Source organism: Mycteria americana, chromosome 14 (assembly GCF_035582795.1).
Source record: "Mycteria americana isolate JAX WOST 10 ecotype Jacksonville Zoo and Gardens chromosome 14, USCA_MyAme_1.0, whole genome shotgun sequence".
Taxonomy (NCBI): domain Eukaryota; kingdom Metazoa; phylum Chordata; class Aves; order Ciconiiformes; family Ciconiidae; genus Mycteria; species Mycteria americana.
The window spans coordinates 7,231,001-7,249,266 of NC_134378.1; the positions used below are offsets into that span (position 1 = coordinate 7,231,001).

The 18,266-nt window shown below is 49.0% G+C and overlaps 1 protein-coding gene across 1 annotated transcript in view; it reads left to right on the plus strand.

Annotated features, from left to right (window-relative positions):
- Positions 1–7,800: 7,800 nt before the first annotated feature.
- The window catches only part of RIMS4 (regulating synaptic membrane exocytosis 4), a 54,513-nt gene continuing 44,047 nt past the window's right edge, over positions 7,801–18,266 (plus strand). The window contains exons 1-3 of the mRNA XM_075516944.1: positions 7,801–7,912; positions 7,984–8,071; positions 8,397–8,704. Coding sequence (XP_075373059.1) covers positions 7,801–7,912; positions 7,984–8,071; positions 8,397–8,704 — 508 coding nt within the window. The remainder of the gene's footprint in view (positions 7,913–7,983; positions 8,072–8,396; positions 8,705–18,266) is intronic.

Sequence of the window (18,266 nt, forward strand, 5' to 3'; positions counted from 1 at the left end):
GGGCGGGTTATGTCAGAAGACAGAAGAGAGTTGTGAAGCTAAATGTGAGCTTGCTGGTGAAGACCACAGCAGGTTACCGAGATCTCTGTTTATTTTCAAGTTGATGCAATGTTTTAGGGTATTATGCTAAAACTTGTGTTACCACTTGGTTGATCATAACTGGTCTTGCCTTCAGTTTGTAGTTACACAGTTTGAGTCACAGCTTCAAATTATTTGTCTTGTATAGTCTTTCTATAAAACAATCTGTTAGGGGCTTCTTATGTAACGTTATTCCTCTCAAGTTCAGCAAAAAATGCTGCATCGTGAAAAATGTGCATAATGTGTAACAAATTTAGCCCCTTTGGTAACCGCAGACAAGTGAATCTTCCTTTCATTTTGGAACACGGTTATCGCAGCCTGGAGGAAGGAGGGAGGGAAAAGGCAAAGCAAAACAAGAAAAAAGGTAAAAGCGGCTTGTGTGGCAGCACCATAAAAATACAAACACATTTTACCAAACCGTTGCTGGCTTTTGAGATGAAGAGAAAGCATTTTTCCCTTTCTCCATTGGCTTCTACGGTCTTGCCTTCACTGCAGGACAAACCGCTTTTTGGCCGAGACCAGCCTCAGCACAGGCGCAGGCGCAAGATGGCAACACATTCGAAGTATCCTCAAGTGCTTGCAGTGATTTCTCCCTCCAAGATGCAATTTTGCTGTAGCCGCTATGTTGCATCACCTCTCATTCTATAAATCTGTCAATGTCTACCCAAGCCCGGAGCAAATCCATTTGCTACAACGTTTACACGTACTAAAGCCCATCTGTAGGAAGCCGCGCACAGGATTATTTCTGTCCTCTTCTTATTACAGACTCAGCAGACTCATTTAAAAGAGATATTTCACAAACCTGTTGCCTCCCAGGCTGAGGACGTGCACGCAAGCAGACAGCAGCCCGAAAGCGAACAGGCTGCCCAGGGAAGTGGTTGAGTCCCCATCCCTGGAGGTATTTAAAAGCCGTTTGGATGTGGTGCTTGGGGACATGGTGTAGTGGTGGGCTTGGCAGTGTTAGGTTTATGGTTGGAGTCGACAATCTGAAAGGTCCTTTCCAACCTAAATGATTCTGTGATTCTACGATTCTATGACTTCAGCAGTATTGATGACCCCAATGTGCCACTCCTGCGGAGGGAGCAGAAATGCCGAGATGAGGCATGATGCAGTGAGGAACATTTTGTCCACATGATTATATGTTCTGGCAACTAAAGGACCTAAATCCTAACATTAAATCTAAATTAAGTTACCATTCACTGAGCGGCTGAGAGGTCTCTGCTCTAAGGGAGGGTTTATGCCACAGACTGCAGCAAAACCCAAGCAAACTCAGCTCCCAGTTAGCTCGAGAGCCAGCAGCACGCCAGGTGCTGCAGCAGAGCTCACGTACTCTTACCTGCTGGGTTTCTTGGCCTCCTGACTAGGGGGTGAGCTACCCAAGCCCCGAAAAGCTGGCCTGGTGCCTCGGGGCTGCCCAGGGCACGGGCTGCTCCGTGCTGCGGGATGCTTCCCAGGGGCGGCTGGGCGGTGGTCTGCACGGGGGGCTGCTGAACTCCAGCACGTGGGGTTAGCTCACGAACACATCCTTAGCCAAACCCCTAGATTTACGCTTTCAAACTGAGAAGCTAATATCAGAAAGCCGAGATGTCTATTTTCCGTGTTCCTTCCAGGAAATGATCTAGTTGCACAGGTAGCAGAACTTCCCACTCTTGGCACTGAATATCGACGTTATAACAGTATTTAAACATTTACCCTCCTTTCACACACACAAACATAAGCTCGTGCGTGTGCACAGGGCAATCGGGTGGAGTCACAGTCCTTTTAATGTCAGTGAGAGAAGTAAGCCTGCATCTTTCTAAGCATGACCTGGGATGGGTGCCATACTATTGCTATGTAATTTGGCTGGATAGCTCTGAGACATCTTAATTCTCCAGCCATCATTATTTTTCTTGGTTATCGTTCATACATTCCTATATGCTAGTTTTCTTGGAGGAAAGAGGTTGGAAATTTACAGCTAGAGTAGATGAGTCTATATTTTTGGAATTGGAGCTAAATTACCCACCAGTTGAAGCATTATTGTGTTTTACAATAATTGCTGATTAAAATTCAAATGCACTAAATTCCACCTGTCATTGCCAGCATCGCCTCCGCTTGTGACAATGCCAACGCCATGAGCGGGTATGAATGAAAGGCCTGAAGGAAGCGGTTTGTCCGCACAATTCCATGCTTTCATTCAGTCATAAACTGCTAACTCCCCTCTCCCAAACCCTTGGGATATTTTCCACAGAATGTCTGCTCTACAGGATGCTCTGTAGAATGAAGACACCGTGGTTCAGGTTTTCAAAAGCAGCCTCTTCGTTTTCACACCCATGCAGGACAGACACCCACCTGCCTGAGCTGCTCCATCATTTGTGGCCAGTCAACCTGCTACTTTAATACATAGACGCTTATGACTCTTGATCGAGTTTCCAGGTGGGCTTTTCTCTTATAAAGCTTTTTAGAGGAGCTAGATGAACTTTTCATGTACATGAGCTCCTACTTAGTGTCTCATTTTTGCTCCTGGCCATAGGATGTGCCCCAAGTCCCCTTCTCCAGCTCTCCTGAACTTGCCGGTGGATGCAAAACTTCTGACTGGTTGAACTCCCCAGTCCTTTCCTTCTCCCCTTGTGCCTCCTCCAGTTCAGCATTTTTGGCCTTCTTCGTGCTTTTGCTCTTCCATCCTCTTTTTCCCAGCTCTTTCAAGCTTCTCCTCACTGTGCCTAGCATTTCCCAGCCTGGAGAGCTGGGGAATAGCACAGCCCCTGGGGAGGTCTGTGTTTATGATAAATCAGGGACGTGGATAAGCAAGTACCTGCTCTTAACAGCATTTTCTCCATGCAGGTGTTTCCTCTTCCCTTCTGCTTGTGGCTGAATATTGCAACAGATAACATGTGTCTGCAAATTACCGCTGCCCTGCACTTCATCTGTCTGGGTCCACATTTCAGTAATCAGAAAAGAACCAGCCTGATTTAACATCCCTCTACCTATCCTGGCTGTCTGAACTGGAAAAAAAAAACAACCCACAAGAAAACTCCCCAACATTTGGGAAGGCACAGTAAAGCAGAAGATGGTCTGCTGAGTTATACCCCGTGGCAGTGCCCAACCCACTCCCACACTCCTGCTCCCAGAGGCTGGAAGTCGCTGAATGGGCTGAACCTGTCCAGATTTAGGAGATGCCAACAGTAAAAAGAGAGTGCAGCATGTGCTGTGAAGCCTCGAGTTCTCTTAACCCTCGGGAAAAGGCTGGCTAGACAAATGTGAGAAGAAGCAGGGCTGGCAAGGGACCCAAGGCTGACGGCTCAGCATCTCATTACTCATCCTCTCGGCTCTGTCTCACTAGTGGTTTAGCACCTTTGTGGGCTTGTTTTTGATAGCTAAAGAGGGAGAGAGAGATGTGACTCTAAAACAACAGGATATTAGGAGAGAAGGGTGGAAGAACAGCAAGACTGAAAACAAATCTGCTTCTAGATGGGGTTTCGGGTTTAAACAAGTGCAGTGTATTTTGAACTACACCGTGCACGCAGCGTAGCATTCTGGCTAGCTCCTTAGGGCAGCACTTGCTAGGCCACAGCAAGGCATGTATGTGGTTGGGCTATCAACAAACCAGACTGCTCCTGGCTTGCCTGGAAAGCAGCAAAGGATGCTGTAAAAGCCTGTCTAGCTTACAATGTCGTTTTGCTAAGGTTAGAATATATGAATGCTTGTATTAGTGAAAAGCAGAAGGTAGTCTTGAGATTAAAGCAGGAAATCTGCCTTCAATTCCTAGCTCCAACAAAGACTTTCCTTATGTGGTCTTGGGCCAGCCAAGTAAAACTCCCATGCTTCATACGCTGAACTCATATAAGAGAAATTATACCGCCTTCTGCTCTTTGTCTGGACTACTTAGACAGCGAGCACTTGGGGAAGAGAAAGGCTTTCACTCTGTGCTTATACTGTGCCTGGTTCTTCAGGGCACGGGTCTGCAATATGCCCTCAATACAAACAGCAAGAAATAATAACTAAGTTAAAATGCGTATTGTTACACAAGTGTGCAACCAGCAAGCCCAGTGAACCTGTGGTACTTGGTGTAGTTGGGCACGTGAGCCAGCATCTCTCCACATCATCCCGCACCGGATGGCATCCCACTGGGTGGCAGTGCCAGGCCATTCTGCGGTGTTTGTTCACTGGTTATCTGTATCCATGCTCAGCACGTCTCGCCTCCTGCCCTCCAGCCTGCCCAGAAAGGCCGAGAGGAACTCAAATCAGGTAAGGGAGTCAATCAGAGCCCTGGACAGCAGGGATGATCAAGCTTGCTTTTGGTTTTGAGAGCTGGAGAACATCCTGTACTGCCAACTATGAACTGCCTGGCTCCAGCACCAGCTTCGCCCTGGGGAAGAAAGGGGTAGTACGAGACAGGGAGGAGCTCAACCATAGGGATGCTGTATTTAATCTGAGTAGATTTATGCACGTGATGTGTTCTCACTAGCAGGGTTTGTTTCTCCGCTGCATTTGAGCTCCCAGCACGTGGACTCTTTTTTGAGCAAGGAGTGGGCAGACAGGGCAGAGAGAGCAACATACACAAACCAGGGAGTTTGGTTTTATTTCCAAACAGGCATACACAGAACTGTAGGGGAGTACAAGAGGGAGAGGGCTGCATATCCTCTCGCTCCGGTATATAAAAACTAACTTCCTAGGCTGACCCAGACACCTAAGGCTCAAGGCAAAAATATAAGCTACGTGACTAGTGGGAAGAGAATGAGCCAGCAGGAAAAATCTATCAGAGCTTTCCATGGTTCAATCAGTCAGAGCCTGCTTCACTGGGGAAACAATCAATTAACCACTTCCACTAGAGCAGCCACAGACGTGCTGTTCTGGAGGTAGTAAATCTTTGAGTTTATTTGTTCTTGGTTGCACTCTCAGCTTATTTACAACATCACAGGAATCTTCCTCCTCACTTATGCTCACTTCTCTAAGTTTCTCCCAAGGATCTTTCTGTCCATGATGATCAGTGAAGAAGAACACTTATGGACTAACCATTTCCAGCTTCACTGCAAATCCTTATTTCCCTTAAACAGGCAGCCAAAACAAACTGCTTCCTTCAGGCATCTGGAGGGAATTACGCCTTTAACTGTCCATCTGATTTCCAGCTGTCAATGCACTTTGTCTCACTTTAAGGCAGATGGTTTTGGTTAAGGATGTTTTGGCCCAACCAGTAATCAGAGTCCTGCTGTACATGAATTAGGCAGGTCCCTGCCCAGAGGAGCAAAATGTTGTAGCAGGCAAATGAGAGGCAGATGACAAGAAAGCTGAGGGATGATGCTGAGACCACTCAGCCCAAGCCCCTCTGTTGCAGAAGGGTGCAGGAAAGGGCTCGAGCATGGCTGGTCCCACAGGTATGGTAAAGAGGGAGGTGTGAGAGCTTGGAAAAAAATGTACAAAAGGAGCATTGAGAAGATGTGACCAAGTGCTGCTGAGAAGCTGTGCAGGCGCAAGGGGTTTGAACTGCACCTGCAGAGGGAGAGGGAACCGGCAGATGGATGGAGGGTGGAGAAAGGTGCACAACGGTGATGTGGGTGATGATGGTCTTCCTCAGCCCCTCATATGTAGACCTCAAAGCACTCAAAGCAGAAGGGTCTTCAGTCCCAGTGCACTGGTGAAGAAAGCAAAGGACAGAGAAGAGCGTGGGGGATAGAGATCAGCTAGCCAAACCACAGGCCTGTGCTGTCCATTGGGCACTGGTACCTCTGCCATCACTACGCTTTCAAGATGTAGGGAGACAAGAGACATTTAGATGACCATAGCATAAGGTTGAGATTAAATTTCTATTCCCCATTTAAATTTTTCCTCACATGCTTTAAATGAATAGAAAGCAGCTCTCAGTGCTTCTAGGTAGCTCCTGTGCCTGGGAACCTGGAAGCAGATTTTGATTCACAGATGCCTCTTGCTCCTCCAGTCACATGTGCTGCCAGGACTGGTAGACAGGAGCTGTCTTAACAGCTTTAATGCACTTGGATTTGTCCCTATAGCTGCTGCTAATGCCTTGATTGGTGCTATTGAAATCTCTTCTTAAACATATGGTAATACATTCCTCACTGATGTCCCTGCCTTTCGAAACTCAGACCTGGAGTCATCAATGTCTGTAATAAGTTCATTCTGTTCCTTCTGCTTTACTGCCTGCCCAGCCTAGCTTTGATGAAGGAATTCATGTAACCCACTAACTCCAGAGCAAATTTTGATTAGTTTTTGAATTAAAAAAACATATTTTCTATTGGGAAGCCCTGCAAACTCAGCTTGGCATCTGATATTCAGATGACCTCCACTATTCTGGATGCATCACCAGTAATGACAACCCTGGATGTCAGGGCCAGGAGTCCGCTAATAGGCCTTAATTGCCCTGATGAGCCTTACCTGGGCCCCCACCCACCCCCTCTGCCAGAAGCTCCACTTAACCTCCAGCCCCGGGGGTCTTCAGTTCCTGCCTGGGCCATGTTGTAGGTGAGCCTGCCTGGTGTTTGGCTTTCTTTGGTTGACCTTGGAGCTGGTGTGTTGGTAGGACCCACTGCCATCACCACCCTGCTCTACCTCCCGCGGTGAGGGACCGTGCCTGGTCGGTGGGGTTGTTCCTGCCCCGGGCTGGGGCTGCTCCTGGCTCCCCGTCCCTGGGAGCAGCCCTGCTCTTGCTGCTTCCTGACACTGGCAGCCACAAATACACTGCAGCTCTGCTGGGATTTTCAGTAGATGGAAGACTCTTAATGGATTGATTTATTAACTGTTTGAGAGAAGAGTACAGGTAACATTATAGGCTATAATTCTTATGTTGCTTACTGTGCATGGAAATAAAAACAAAAGCAGTATTTGTAAATATAAGGTCTCTAGCTCTATTACAGCCTTAGAGCTCGAGTGGGGTTGAGCCGAGTGCCAGGAATGACCAACCCCAGGATGCCCAGTGTAGTCATCTTCTGGTTGTCCGCAGCCAGGATCCAGCACCGGAGGAGGAAAACACTTTTTCACTTTAGGCTGTTGTTCTGCAGCACTCAGCGTATAGTAGTTCTAGCTGCACTGTTCTTTACGGAGATGTTGGGCTCTAATCTGCATTTTTGGAATAGCACAAACGGGCCTGTCACTTCATGTGTTCAGGGGGATGGCATTTGGTTATGATGATGGGTGGACAGACCAAGTGCATGAGGAACATCTTCCTTTGTGCCCCGAGGGGACAGCATCCTCGCTGGGGAGACCAAGTTGCTGTCAGAAAACATGCTGCGTCTCATCCCATCCCAGCTTTTGTTGCACTGAATAAAGGAGGATACGCTGGGTTTCCTTCCCCAAAGTGGGCACGGGCGATACTGTGATGTCCGCTGCTTTGGAGAGAGCGGTGTTCAGCGCCTGCGGACAGCTCGTACTTCCGAGCCAGTAATTCTCCATAAGGCTTGCCGGAAGAGAAATGCAAGAAGCTAGCCTTGGGGAAGGACCTAAAATTCACTTGTTCCCATAGCACCCCACCTGCCCACCAGCACCTATCCGTTGGTGTGCTGCGCTGGTTTAAATGCTGAGCCAGAACAGGCAGCAGCCTTCCAATTTAATTTAACCCCCCAATCGACCACTAAGTAAAAACCTCTTGGTTTATATGCTTTCTGCCTGAGCTTGTATACTTCCAAACAGTAGCTTTTGGGGTTTTTTGGGTTTTTGTTTTTTGGGGGTTTTTTTGGTGCCTGAAGAGAGGTACCTGGGGAAAGAAGGCTGTCGTGCTGGTGGGTGGTGGTGACAATGACCTTTGGGATGGGGGTGGAGGAAAGGGGAGAAAGTTTAATGCAGGGAATTCAATGCTATGGTGGCCTGGTTGGGAACAGCCTTCTCCGGGGAGACAGAGGGCCTTCTGGTATGGGCAACGGCTGAAGCATCCCTTCAGAAAGAGGAGGGATGGGTCTCCCCATTGCTGCTGGCCTGCAGGCTCCACGGGTGTCCGAGGACCCCCCTACCCCGCGTCCGCCGCGGAGATGGCTGTTTCTGGGGCTGGGGAGCCGGGCTGCTCCTTAAGGTACACCAGTGCCGTTTACCATCCCCCCTTTTGGAAGAAACCTCCTGCAAGTCTCAGGATTGTTTTTGGGGGGGACGCGCAGGGCCGGGGCCGTGTGAGGAGCCGCCGGGCCCCGCGCGGGGCGGGGGAAAGCCCCTCCCGCTGCCCCGGGGCCTCCGCCGCCGCCGCGGCCCCCTCAGGAAGATGGCCGCCGGGGCGAGGAGCCCCCGGCCGCCCCTCCGAGCTCTCCCGCCGCCGGGCCGCGCCGCTGCCCGTCCCTCCCCTCCGGGCGGCGATTGGCGGCGGCGCTGGCGGGCGTGAGGCGGGGCGGCGGGGCGGGGCGCAGAGCGCCGGGCGGCAGCAGGTGGCTCCGCTCCGCTCCGCACCGCGCCGCGCCGCGCTCCCGCCTCGCCTCGCCCTGCCGCCTCACCGCGGCCCCCGCCGCAGCCAAGACGCCGCGGGCCGTGCTCCGAGTGAAGAATGGGGCGGCGAAGCTGGCCAAGCCGCCGGCGGCGGCGGGCGAGGCCCCCGGCGGCGCCCCCGGACCCGGGCTCTTCATGGAGCGCTCGCAGAGCCGCCTCAGCCTCTCCGCCTCCTTCGAGGCCCTGGCCATCTACTTCCCCTGCATGAACAGCTTCGACGAGGAGGACGCGGGTACGGGGGGGCGGGGGAGGGGGCTGCAGCCGGGCCCCGTGGTCTCGGTCGCGAGTGGGGCCGGGGGCGCGCGGCGGGAGGGGTGTAAGAGGGCGGGCAGGGGTGTGCGTGGGGTGGGGAGGGCGCCCCAAGGCAGGGGGGAGACTGGGGGGTGTCGGTGGGGCCGGGGGCAGGGTGTGGGGCCGGTTTCCAGTGTGCGTGTGTCCACCCACGGGTGCCGTGGGCGCAGCGGGGGCTGGCGCAGGCTTGGGCGGTGTGGCGGGTTCGGGCAGGAGGGGGCGGGTTTGCGGTGTGTCGGCACTAACCCTGACCCCGCCGTGGGTTTGGGGTGTAAGGGGTCTCCCTCTGCTGCCCAGTGGGTTTGCAGCGTGGGGTTTGTGTGCAGCAGGGTGCCCACGTCCCAGGGGCTGGGGTGCCGAAGGGTTTGTGCAGGGAAGCGTGCGCCTGCGGAGATTCAAAGGGAGAATTTTTTCATGACGACGAAACGCGCTCCCTCTTCTCATCCATAGCAAAACCGGGGCGTTCGCAAGCGGAGCGGCTTACGCGCCAGTCCTCCTCCCGTGCCGAGCTGCGTAAAGGGGTGAAGGGCAGCGCTCGGGGAGAAGGCATCCATTCTGCTGGACGTTGCGTCCGTCTGCCACTGATTTATATGCGATGAACTCTCAGGCTAATTGCTCTGAGGGGTCATTAGCACGGTATGCCCCGCTGCTTTCGGAGAGGGGAGTAAAGGGGATTCTGTTTAAATGAGGGCGAAGTACATCACAAAACACGTACAGAAAGCTTTCAGAACAGTCGCAGTGATTTTCGCCGACTTCATAAAGACCTTTCTGGCCTCAAAGAGTTGGCAGTTGTCATAAAATAAGACCAAGCTTCTAAAAGAGGGCTGTTGGGAAGGAAAAGTGGGAAAGAAATTGGGTTGAATGGGGAAGGGAGGATGCTGGGTGCTGGAGAAGGGGCTGGGAGTAGAGGGCAGCACAGCAGCTGCGTGGGTAGGGAGGACATAGGAGGGAGTGGATGAGGAGCGGTGTATAAGCACTTTGTCCCTTCCCGGTGGCTCACTTATAAATGAAGGTTGTTTTCCACGGTACACGCTGTACCAGAGACCAAACCTTTAAGTGAATCTTCTGAGCAGCAAATATTGGAAGTTGGTAACTAGGGCGTATTTTAACGCTGGCTGTCATGGTTGCATCCCTCAAAATGCCGGCATGCTCCTTTGTCTAACGGCTCATCCCGAGATGTGCAGATGCCAGCAGGAATACATGGGCAGATCAGCCTGCTAGCTGCTACACCTGTAACGTTGTTGTTTTTAAAGGAATTGACGTAAGAATAAATTCATCATCCGTGTGATTAACCTAGGATTGTCATCAGCGTCGTGCAGGGGTGTCAGGCAGAAGATTGTATCCTCCAACGGATGTATTTTTTAAAATTTTGTTCTCAAAATTATACTGATGATTTATTTGCACTTCATATTTGGTTTGAATGCTGGGGGGTGTACAAGACAATAACGGGAGCTTTGGGAAGTCTCAGCGGTGTTGCTTTGGAAATGATTGATAGTGAGATACGCTCGACTACGAGAACCGAACACAATGCCTTGAACGGTGTTTCATTCCCTGGTGTCCGACCCCTCTTGCTCTGAGCAGGGTGACAGTTTAAGTGAATGTTTCCTCTTCCAGTGCTTAGAAAAATGGTTTTGCACTGAATTGTATTTATTCACAGTTACTGAATGCTCATGCATGAATGTTAATGGGCTGCTCTTAATACAACACAAGTACTTGTCTCTGAATTAAATAAATTTACAATTAAGGCCTCATTCTCCAGCAGCTTATTAGTGGATCTCGCCTGCCTGAGTTAGTCTCGTTAGTAAAGCTGCTTGGTGTAACATTCAGTGTGGTGGGGACATTGCAGTATTGCTCCTGTATTTTGTGCCCATGAGTGTGTATTCAGACACGTATGAGCAAACAGCAGGAAAGAACGTGTGCTGCCTTGTATTTTTTGCGTTAAAACTACAAGCGTATAATTTTCTCAAGAAAATAAATGTCATGAAAGAGAAATGATAAAAGAAATGCTGAAATTGTGCCAGGCAAGATTCTGTATTATTCATACCCATGCATGCTCCTGAAACTGAGAGAGATTCTGACCAGTTTGGGTTGCAGTGTGATTTCTGTCAAAAAAATTGATCTCGATAGCTCATTCAGGGAGATGAATACTGCACTTGGCAAGATGTTCTCCATAGGAGATGGCAGGGGAAAAAAAAAATTGATCCCATGAGCATTGATAAAGTAAACAATCCTATTTCAAATAGACACATCATCCATTTTGTCTGAAGCTGAGAACCACATCTTTTAAGAGAACAGTCATCCTACAGAAAAAGGAGAGGAGCTGATAAATAACCAAACTTAAAGGAAATTTGATGTTTTTCTCTGAAAAAACAGCCTAACAAGAGCTCAGATCTACAAACAAGAAAAATTCTTGAGGTGTTTCATTTAAGTAACTAAGAGTGGGTCAGATTAAAGGAGTGTAAAAGGAAACTTGCAGGAGTGCCTACGCTGAGAGCCGTGGCGATGTGGAAACATAGCTAGCCACATCTGGCCAATGCTAACGATTCTTCTGGGTTCCAGTATTTCCCACTTTTAGTCTTGAAAAATGGCTCTGCTTTGAAAAATGCTTTTACTTACAGAATATTTCCTTTTCTGCCATGGCCCTTTTGTTCTTCTTTGCTGTCCGCCTTCTGGACATCAGGTGAGAAGACTCTTCTCATCTTCCACAACCCTCTGCCTGCCACACCACCAGTGTGTCGGGACTGAGTTCTCGGCAATGATGTGGATGCAGATGATACCTGCTTATATCTTAGTGCGCAGAAGCCGGCAGCCAGCGTAGGCAGGATAGCAATAGGACTTGGAGCAAGAAGCTGGATCACTTTTGAATGCTTCCAGAGCATGAGGGTGATTGAGTTTTGGATGTGTCCTGTGGCAAATAAGGCCACGTGCCTGTCTCTCCAAAGAGGTGGATGTGGACTTGCGCTCCATGTTGTAATACCCTTTTCATTCCTCGGCTGCGTATACAAAGAGGATACTCTCAGCAAACACTGAGCTCTCTTCACCAGTAAGCTGCAGTGGGGCTTTGAAATAACAGAAATTACTGTCTGCGCTCAATAGTGTAAGGACTCTAGGTTAATAACTCTTTTGATCTCGGCACGGTAATGTTGCTGTCCTTCCTGCTGGCTGAGTACCGCTATATCTTCGCTCCATTGAGGTCCCCAGTGAAGTTAAGGATCTTTAAACTGTGGTTATTATCATCATAATTGTTGGTTTAACTTATGCAAATGTCTATCCTGAGCTCTGATAATTTTTCAGTTATGGAGTAGTAGACTAAAAAGAGGTAAAAATCCATCATGCTCTCTTTGTGTGCGTGCTTCTAGAAATGTGAGCCTTAAATCAGTGCCTGTTTCTAACAGTGTAAGCACAAGTCTTAGCTGTCCTGAGGATCTGCCGTGCACTTGGTCTTGGTCATGGCTGGAATCAGCCGTTCGGTATGCTGGTATTCCTGTGGTGACGTGTCACAAGGGACCAAGTTGCCAAATGGCAAGTGCATGGGGGTTAAAAATAGGGTGTTGAGGGTTCTTGAGGACTGTGGGGACCTGCCTTGTAGGCAGCTTGTGAGTCCTGGGTGCAGTTCACAATTAAAATTGCAGGATTGTGGGATGGGGGTGTATGAAATCCACCTTTGACAGCAGCCTTACCACAACCCTGCCCAGTCCAGGATGAGGGACTTCCTTAAGGTTAATGGGGATGTGTTTGCTGGCATGGAGGAGAACCAGCTTGTTCCATGTATGGAGCATGGAGTTTTGAAAATTTGCTAAAGCAGATCAGAACGTGAGGTTTTGGTAAAGAGCAATGGCAACTGACTTGGAGCTGCATGTGCAAAACCCAGTGAGCCTTGGGCAGGAGAGAGGAGGTGGTTTTAGTAGCAGGGACAGTCAATATAGCGGTGGACCTGGTGGGAGTCAGGAAGCCAGAAGCAGTCCTCAGCTCTGAAGAGGTGAGAACTTCCAGACGAGGACCCTGTGTACTACAGAGGACAAGGACTACACCTAAAGAAACAGAGGTAGGGAAATGCCAAAAATCGCTGAAGGGCATGGGGTTTCCTTAAGCCACTGTGCCTAAACTGCAGGATCCAGGAGTACTTCTCAGGGCTGTGTGCTCCAGCTGCGCTGTGGCTTAAGTGGGTGAGATGCAGGCACGCTCCAGCTTGTTTCTGTTTCATCGTATGTCCTGGTTTCCTCGGGAAGGACACACACCTGCACTGGCAGAAGGCATCTGAGGCATACCCTGACAGGGCCACAGATTTGGATGTTGGGGGACTGTAGCCATGGGTCATATTGCAAATGCAGCTGCCCTGAAGTCCAGATACAACTTGAGCATATGCACAAGGGGAAATGCATGTGTTCCTTACAGGGATCTTGTACCCCTGAAAGTGTGGAGAGTAGAGAGGCTTTGGTCAGGAAGGAGGGGAAGGTACGGAATAGCTGCGAGGGACGTGTAAGGGTCCTGCAGGTCAGGACCTCGGGTCAGGACCCCAGCACAGGGCCTCCAGCTTGGCAGACCTCTGCCCTGGCTATGAGACGGCAGAATGAAGTCATGTTTTGGCCAGCTGGAACCAAGTGTCTGGCAGAGAGAAAATGGTTTCCAAAGTCAAAATGTCTCCTAGATACTGACGGTAAGCCTTCCTCGTGTCAGCTGCTCGTTCAGAAAAGAGTTGAGTTAGAGATAAAATTCAGCCTAGGCTGCTGCTTCCCCACACTGTCAAGTACTGGCAGAGGCACTGTGTTACGATCAATTGCTTTGAAGAGAAGCTATGTGAAATATTAATTTAATGGATTGATAAAAACAGTTAAAATGTTGGGATGGAAGAACGTGCTGTGGACGTGTAGTTTAGTTTAGAATACTCTTTTGTCTGGGTTTTATCTATTGAACATCTCTATAATTTTAAACATTGAACTTCTCTATAATTTTAAACATTAAAGCGTCACAAAGTTATTAAATAGAGAGAGCCCCTGTGTGTGTTTTCAAGTTGCCGTGGATATTTCTCAGTTGCAGCACTGTATTGGATTGGGCTACATATGATTAAAGACAGTGATGATTCGAGTCTTTTAACTAGTCCATTTGTATATTTTTTAAATGCATATGTGTGAAGCACGTTAAGTCCTTTTGGTGTTTAGTCTGTTTTTCCTTCATCGAAAGTTACCTTTGAAGTTTTGTAAGCCTCTAACTATTTCTGTTAGTTGTTTGTTAGGTAGGTAACCATGTTCACATGGGAAACATACAGTGGACAAGGGAAATGATTTGCACAGCTGGAACGTTAACTATTTTTGTTATTAATCTTTTACAAATGAAATGATAGTTCATCCCTGTAACCCTGCAAAGGCAGAAACTGTAGGGCTTATCTGGCAATGCATTACCCCAGGGATGCTGCAGGACAAATCTGAATCAGTCTTGGAATATACAAGTAGGTAGAGAGTTTGCCCGTGGCCTCATCCCTACTGCGCACCTAGCCAGCTCTCTTGGCTGGTGCAGGAGGCAGCAAAAGTCGTGGCTTTTCCCTCTTCTTGCACAGGAAAGGGTGTATCCTTGGCCATAGGTTATCCTCGTGGTTGTAAGAAATGCCGCTCTCCCTGCGGGGCACATTCTAGCTCTAGGTAAGCAGACATTTGTTTTGTGAATGATTAAAATGGAGAACAATTTTAGAAGGGCTGCTGTCAAATCAGTCTTTCGTCAGAGGAAAGTGTACGAAACAGACCAACAGCCTAGAAGAAGATGCCACGGATAACACCTGCAGAGGTTGGTGATCTCACACCCAGTCACGAGTTAATCCAGGCCATAAATGCAACGACTGACTCTTACACAGCAGATGCGCCTGGTTAGTGCAGAGCTGAACAAGCTGTGCTGTTCCTTACATCTCCTGTGCACTAAAGGCAGCTTTCTCTTCTCTGGATCTGTTGCCTGCATGTGTGATCAGTAGACTGCAATTGCAGAGGACGGGTTTTGTCTTCTCATGTGGTCGTGTGGGACCAGAGGAGAGCAGGAGCCCTGTGAATGAGTCAGCACTAGGAACAAGAGATTTGCAACCTTGTCCTCATTTGTGTCGCTCTTGGTCTTGCGGCCGCATGCGAGAGCTGTAGTCCTCGGCCAAGTTCACGCTGTGCCTCTAGAAATGCAAAGCAAAATGGCAGTCTCTGTCCCAAAGAGCTTACAGTCTGTGGCAAAACCCAACAGATGGGTATGGTTAGACAGATGGGAGAGCGCAGGGGAAGGGTGACATGGTATCGGTCAGCACTCAGCGTGGCGGGCAGCCTTCCCAGGGCACCAGCTGCCGCCCGCTCCCGTCTCCCACTGGGCACCCCGGCAGAGTCGTCCAGCACGCCCCAACCTGGATCATCCACCTGTGCCTCGTGCTGGTGCTGGATGTAGGCTGAGGAATTGTCTTAAATGATGTAGAATGGGGGAGAAGAGAGGTAGCGGCTAGCCCTGGGATCTCAAGCGCTGTGCCGCGATGTGCTGCATAGACATTTCCTTGGTGGTCATGCGGGTGTGGATTTACAGGGGAGAGGGTGGGTGGATGGGGTCATGGGCCTCCTGCTGGTGGCACTGTGATGTCCCCTTAGCACTGCTGATTGCAGCACACACTTGGAGTCACGGGAAAGCACAATATTGTCTCCTTCCCTCGAAGGTGACTGTGTCTGGCCTGATGTACGTTATAGGTGTTCGGAGGAAGTTATGTTCCAGCCACGTGTGCGGGAGTTGTAGAGGGCTGGTTATACGTGACCCCTGCCAGCCGCAGGGGAAGGATATCTCTTTCTCTTATTTTCCTGTCAATTTACTTCCAAATAGAAGAGTCTATCCCTGGAAAGCTTTCTGTCCAGGAGAGACTGTTTCCTTACTGCTTCTCTTTCATGTGAAGTTAATTTTAATGCAACATTTATTAATTCAAAAGCGCTCTGTTCTCCAGGCTAAAAAAATTATCTTTACTCTGTCAGATTCCTACATCAGGGCAAGTTGTGAAATGCTGTAACTACTTTGCTTCAACATTTCTGTTTGACAGAATGTATGTATCTGCTTTGTGTAGGGAAGAATTAAGTTTGATTGGAGTAGTTGTTTTGAGGAATAATTTAGCTGTGCAATTATTTTCTGAAGTACTATCTGCTCGTATTTGAGTGCCTTCAGTTAGATTAGAAATGTGAACATTTTAACTTAGGAAACGGTCTGCAAGTTGCTGATGTGTTTTAGTGGGGCAGTGAGACCTGGCTCACACAGGCTTCATAGCCCTGCCATCTCCTTCTCCCTTACCCACAGACATCTGTCATGAAGCACCGTTAGCATATTTGAATAAGGATTTCTGGTCTTCTGCAGAACTGTTCAACGCAATTTGAATATCCATGTGTCCAAATTATGTTCCTTTGAGGTTTGGTTTTATTTTCTGGGAGAGGGTGTGAAAACCATGCTATACTGTATGGGAACATGTCATGATAGGGATCCTGCAACACAAATGATGCCTCAGTAGGTGCCATTGCTTAAATCATCTGCTGATGACACGCACAAACTAAGCACACTCTGCTTTTGCTGTCAAACTGTGCTTGCCTTGGGATCTGCATTTAAGTTATATATTTGGCTTTGCTTTTGCAAAACAGCACGCATGTAAAGGCTGGGAAGCCCTGGTACAGCCTAACTTCATGTAGGAATAAAGCAAAGCTCAGCAGCCCTATCTTTTAACCAAATCCAGCCACAGTTAAATCATTGTGGCAGATAATGTTTCAGCTTCATGCCGTTAGAGTGTTGTATCACCTTTGTCCAGTACGCAAAGAACTCATACAGCCTCGCAGAAGCCAGTCTGAAATGTCTGAGTGCTCAAGAATTTGGAGAGTACAGCGTGTACAGAGGTAAATGTCGCATTTTTCTCAAAACTGTTTTATGACTAAGGAGAACTCGTGCTAACGTCTGTGTGTCCTTATTCTTAGAAATGTAGAGGTAGAAGGGGTCCTCTTCCCGTTGTGTCCGCTCCCCAACTAAGTAACCTCTTCCGGTTGAAGTTTACCATAAAATTTAGCTTAATTTAAGGAGATCACTATTATCTTGCTCCCAGCAACATGGGATCGCTGCTGTTTTTAGAGCAGCTCTTCACATCACAAAACTGTTCTTCCCCGTGCCAATAATCCCAAGCCAGGAAATGACCGTAATCACGACCATCGCTGCCGGGCATCCCTCCCCCCTCCTTCTGCAGCCTTTTGATTGTTGGACTAAAGAAGCCTGATTTAATTTTTTCGCATAGAGCGGTTTTCCAAGCATCATGTTGGTCTTGTTGCTGGAGTCGGGATCTTGCAGGAGGAGCAGTGTGGACAGTTCTCTGGCTGCCGTCTGGCTGGCTCCTAGCAGGGAGGAATAACTGTCTCCCACACTTCATGTGCAATATTCCTATAAATACACACAGTGCTTTGCGAGAGTGTCCCCACTCCTGACTCACATTCGGGCTATGATCCGTGCCGCTTTCCAGATCATTCTCTGCAGGACTGCTGCCTGGCTACTCATTCCCTTTCTGGCATTTGTGCATTTAATTTTTTCAATGTTCTAAAGTTACTACTTTTTACATGTGCCTTTATTCAGTTTCCTTGTATTGGTTCGGAGGGGTGAGCTATTTTATCCCATCAGTATTGGTCTGAATTCTGTATCTGTTGTTTAGCAAGACCTGTGCTGCTGGGACGTTTGTGGGGTTGGGAGGTGGGGTAAATGGCTGTGATAAGGTGCTTTCTCCTCTGAGCTCCAGGAATTCTGCACCGTTTTGTGGATGGTTTTGGCAGCCGGAGGCGAGCTCTGTAACTGAGGATCCACGGGTGAAGTGCAGCATTGTGAAAACCTTAGCTTTCAGTGCATCTGGAGTGGCCTGTTTTTTCAGGCACCTTCTCATCACCTCATTTTGCAGTGCTCGGTTCAAGGGACCGTTGAGGTGTCATTCACACTTAATAGCTAGAATAAAGATAATTGTGGTTAATAGTACTTCACATCGGTGACAGATCTGCTTTAAGAGTTTGTAGTCTCCCTCCCCATGGCACACGTGATTGTGTCCCTTTCTGGAGCTGACCATCCTCTTAGGTGCAAGAGCTCAGCTGTGGGTGGGGACAGACCTGCAGAATGACCCACCTTGGCGAGGAAACGGCAGCGTCACCAGCAGACAGGAGTGTGTGGGCACAGCCTGCCCCTCGCTCGGCTCCATGGGCAGTATGGGTGAGGCTGACAGCTTCCCAGTGGTGACAGCTTCCCAGTGGTGACAGCTTCCCAGTGGTGACAGCTTCCCAGTGGCGTGGGGCTTTTGCCAGCTGCCCACCAGCAGTGTGCGTATTTGCAGTTAGCAGGGAATGTATCCTGCCACGTGGATGGAAAACATGTTAATTGTGTTGCAGCCAAGATGTCTAAGAAGATTAAGATATTTTTTTTGTTGGAAATCCAGCTCCCTGTTTAGCACTTCGCAGCATCCTGGAAGGATTGGGTGGGTGGGTGGTTTTTTTTTCTTTTAT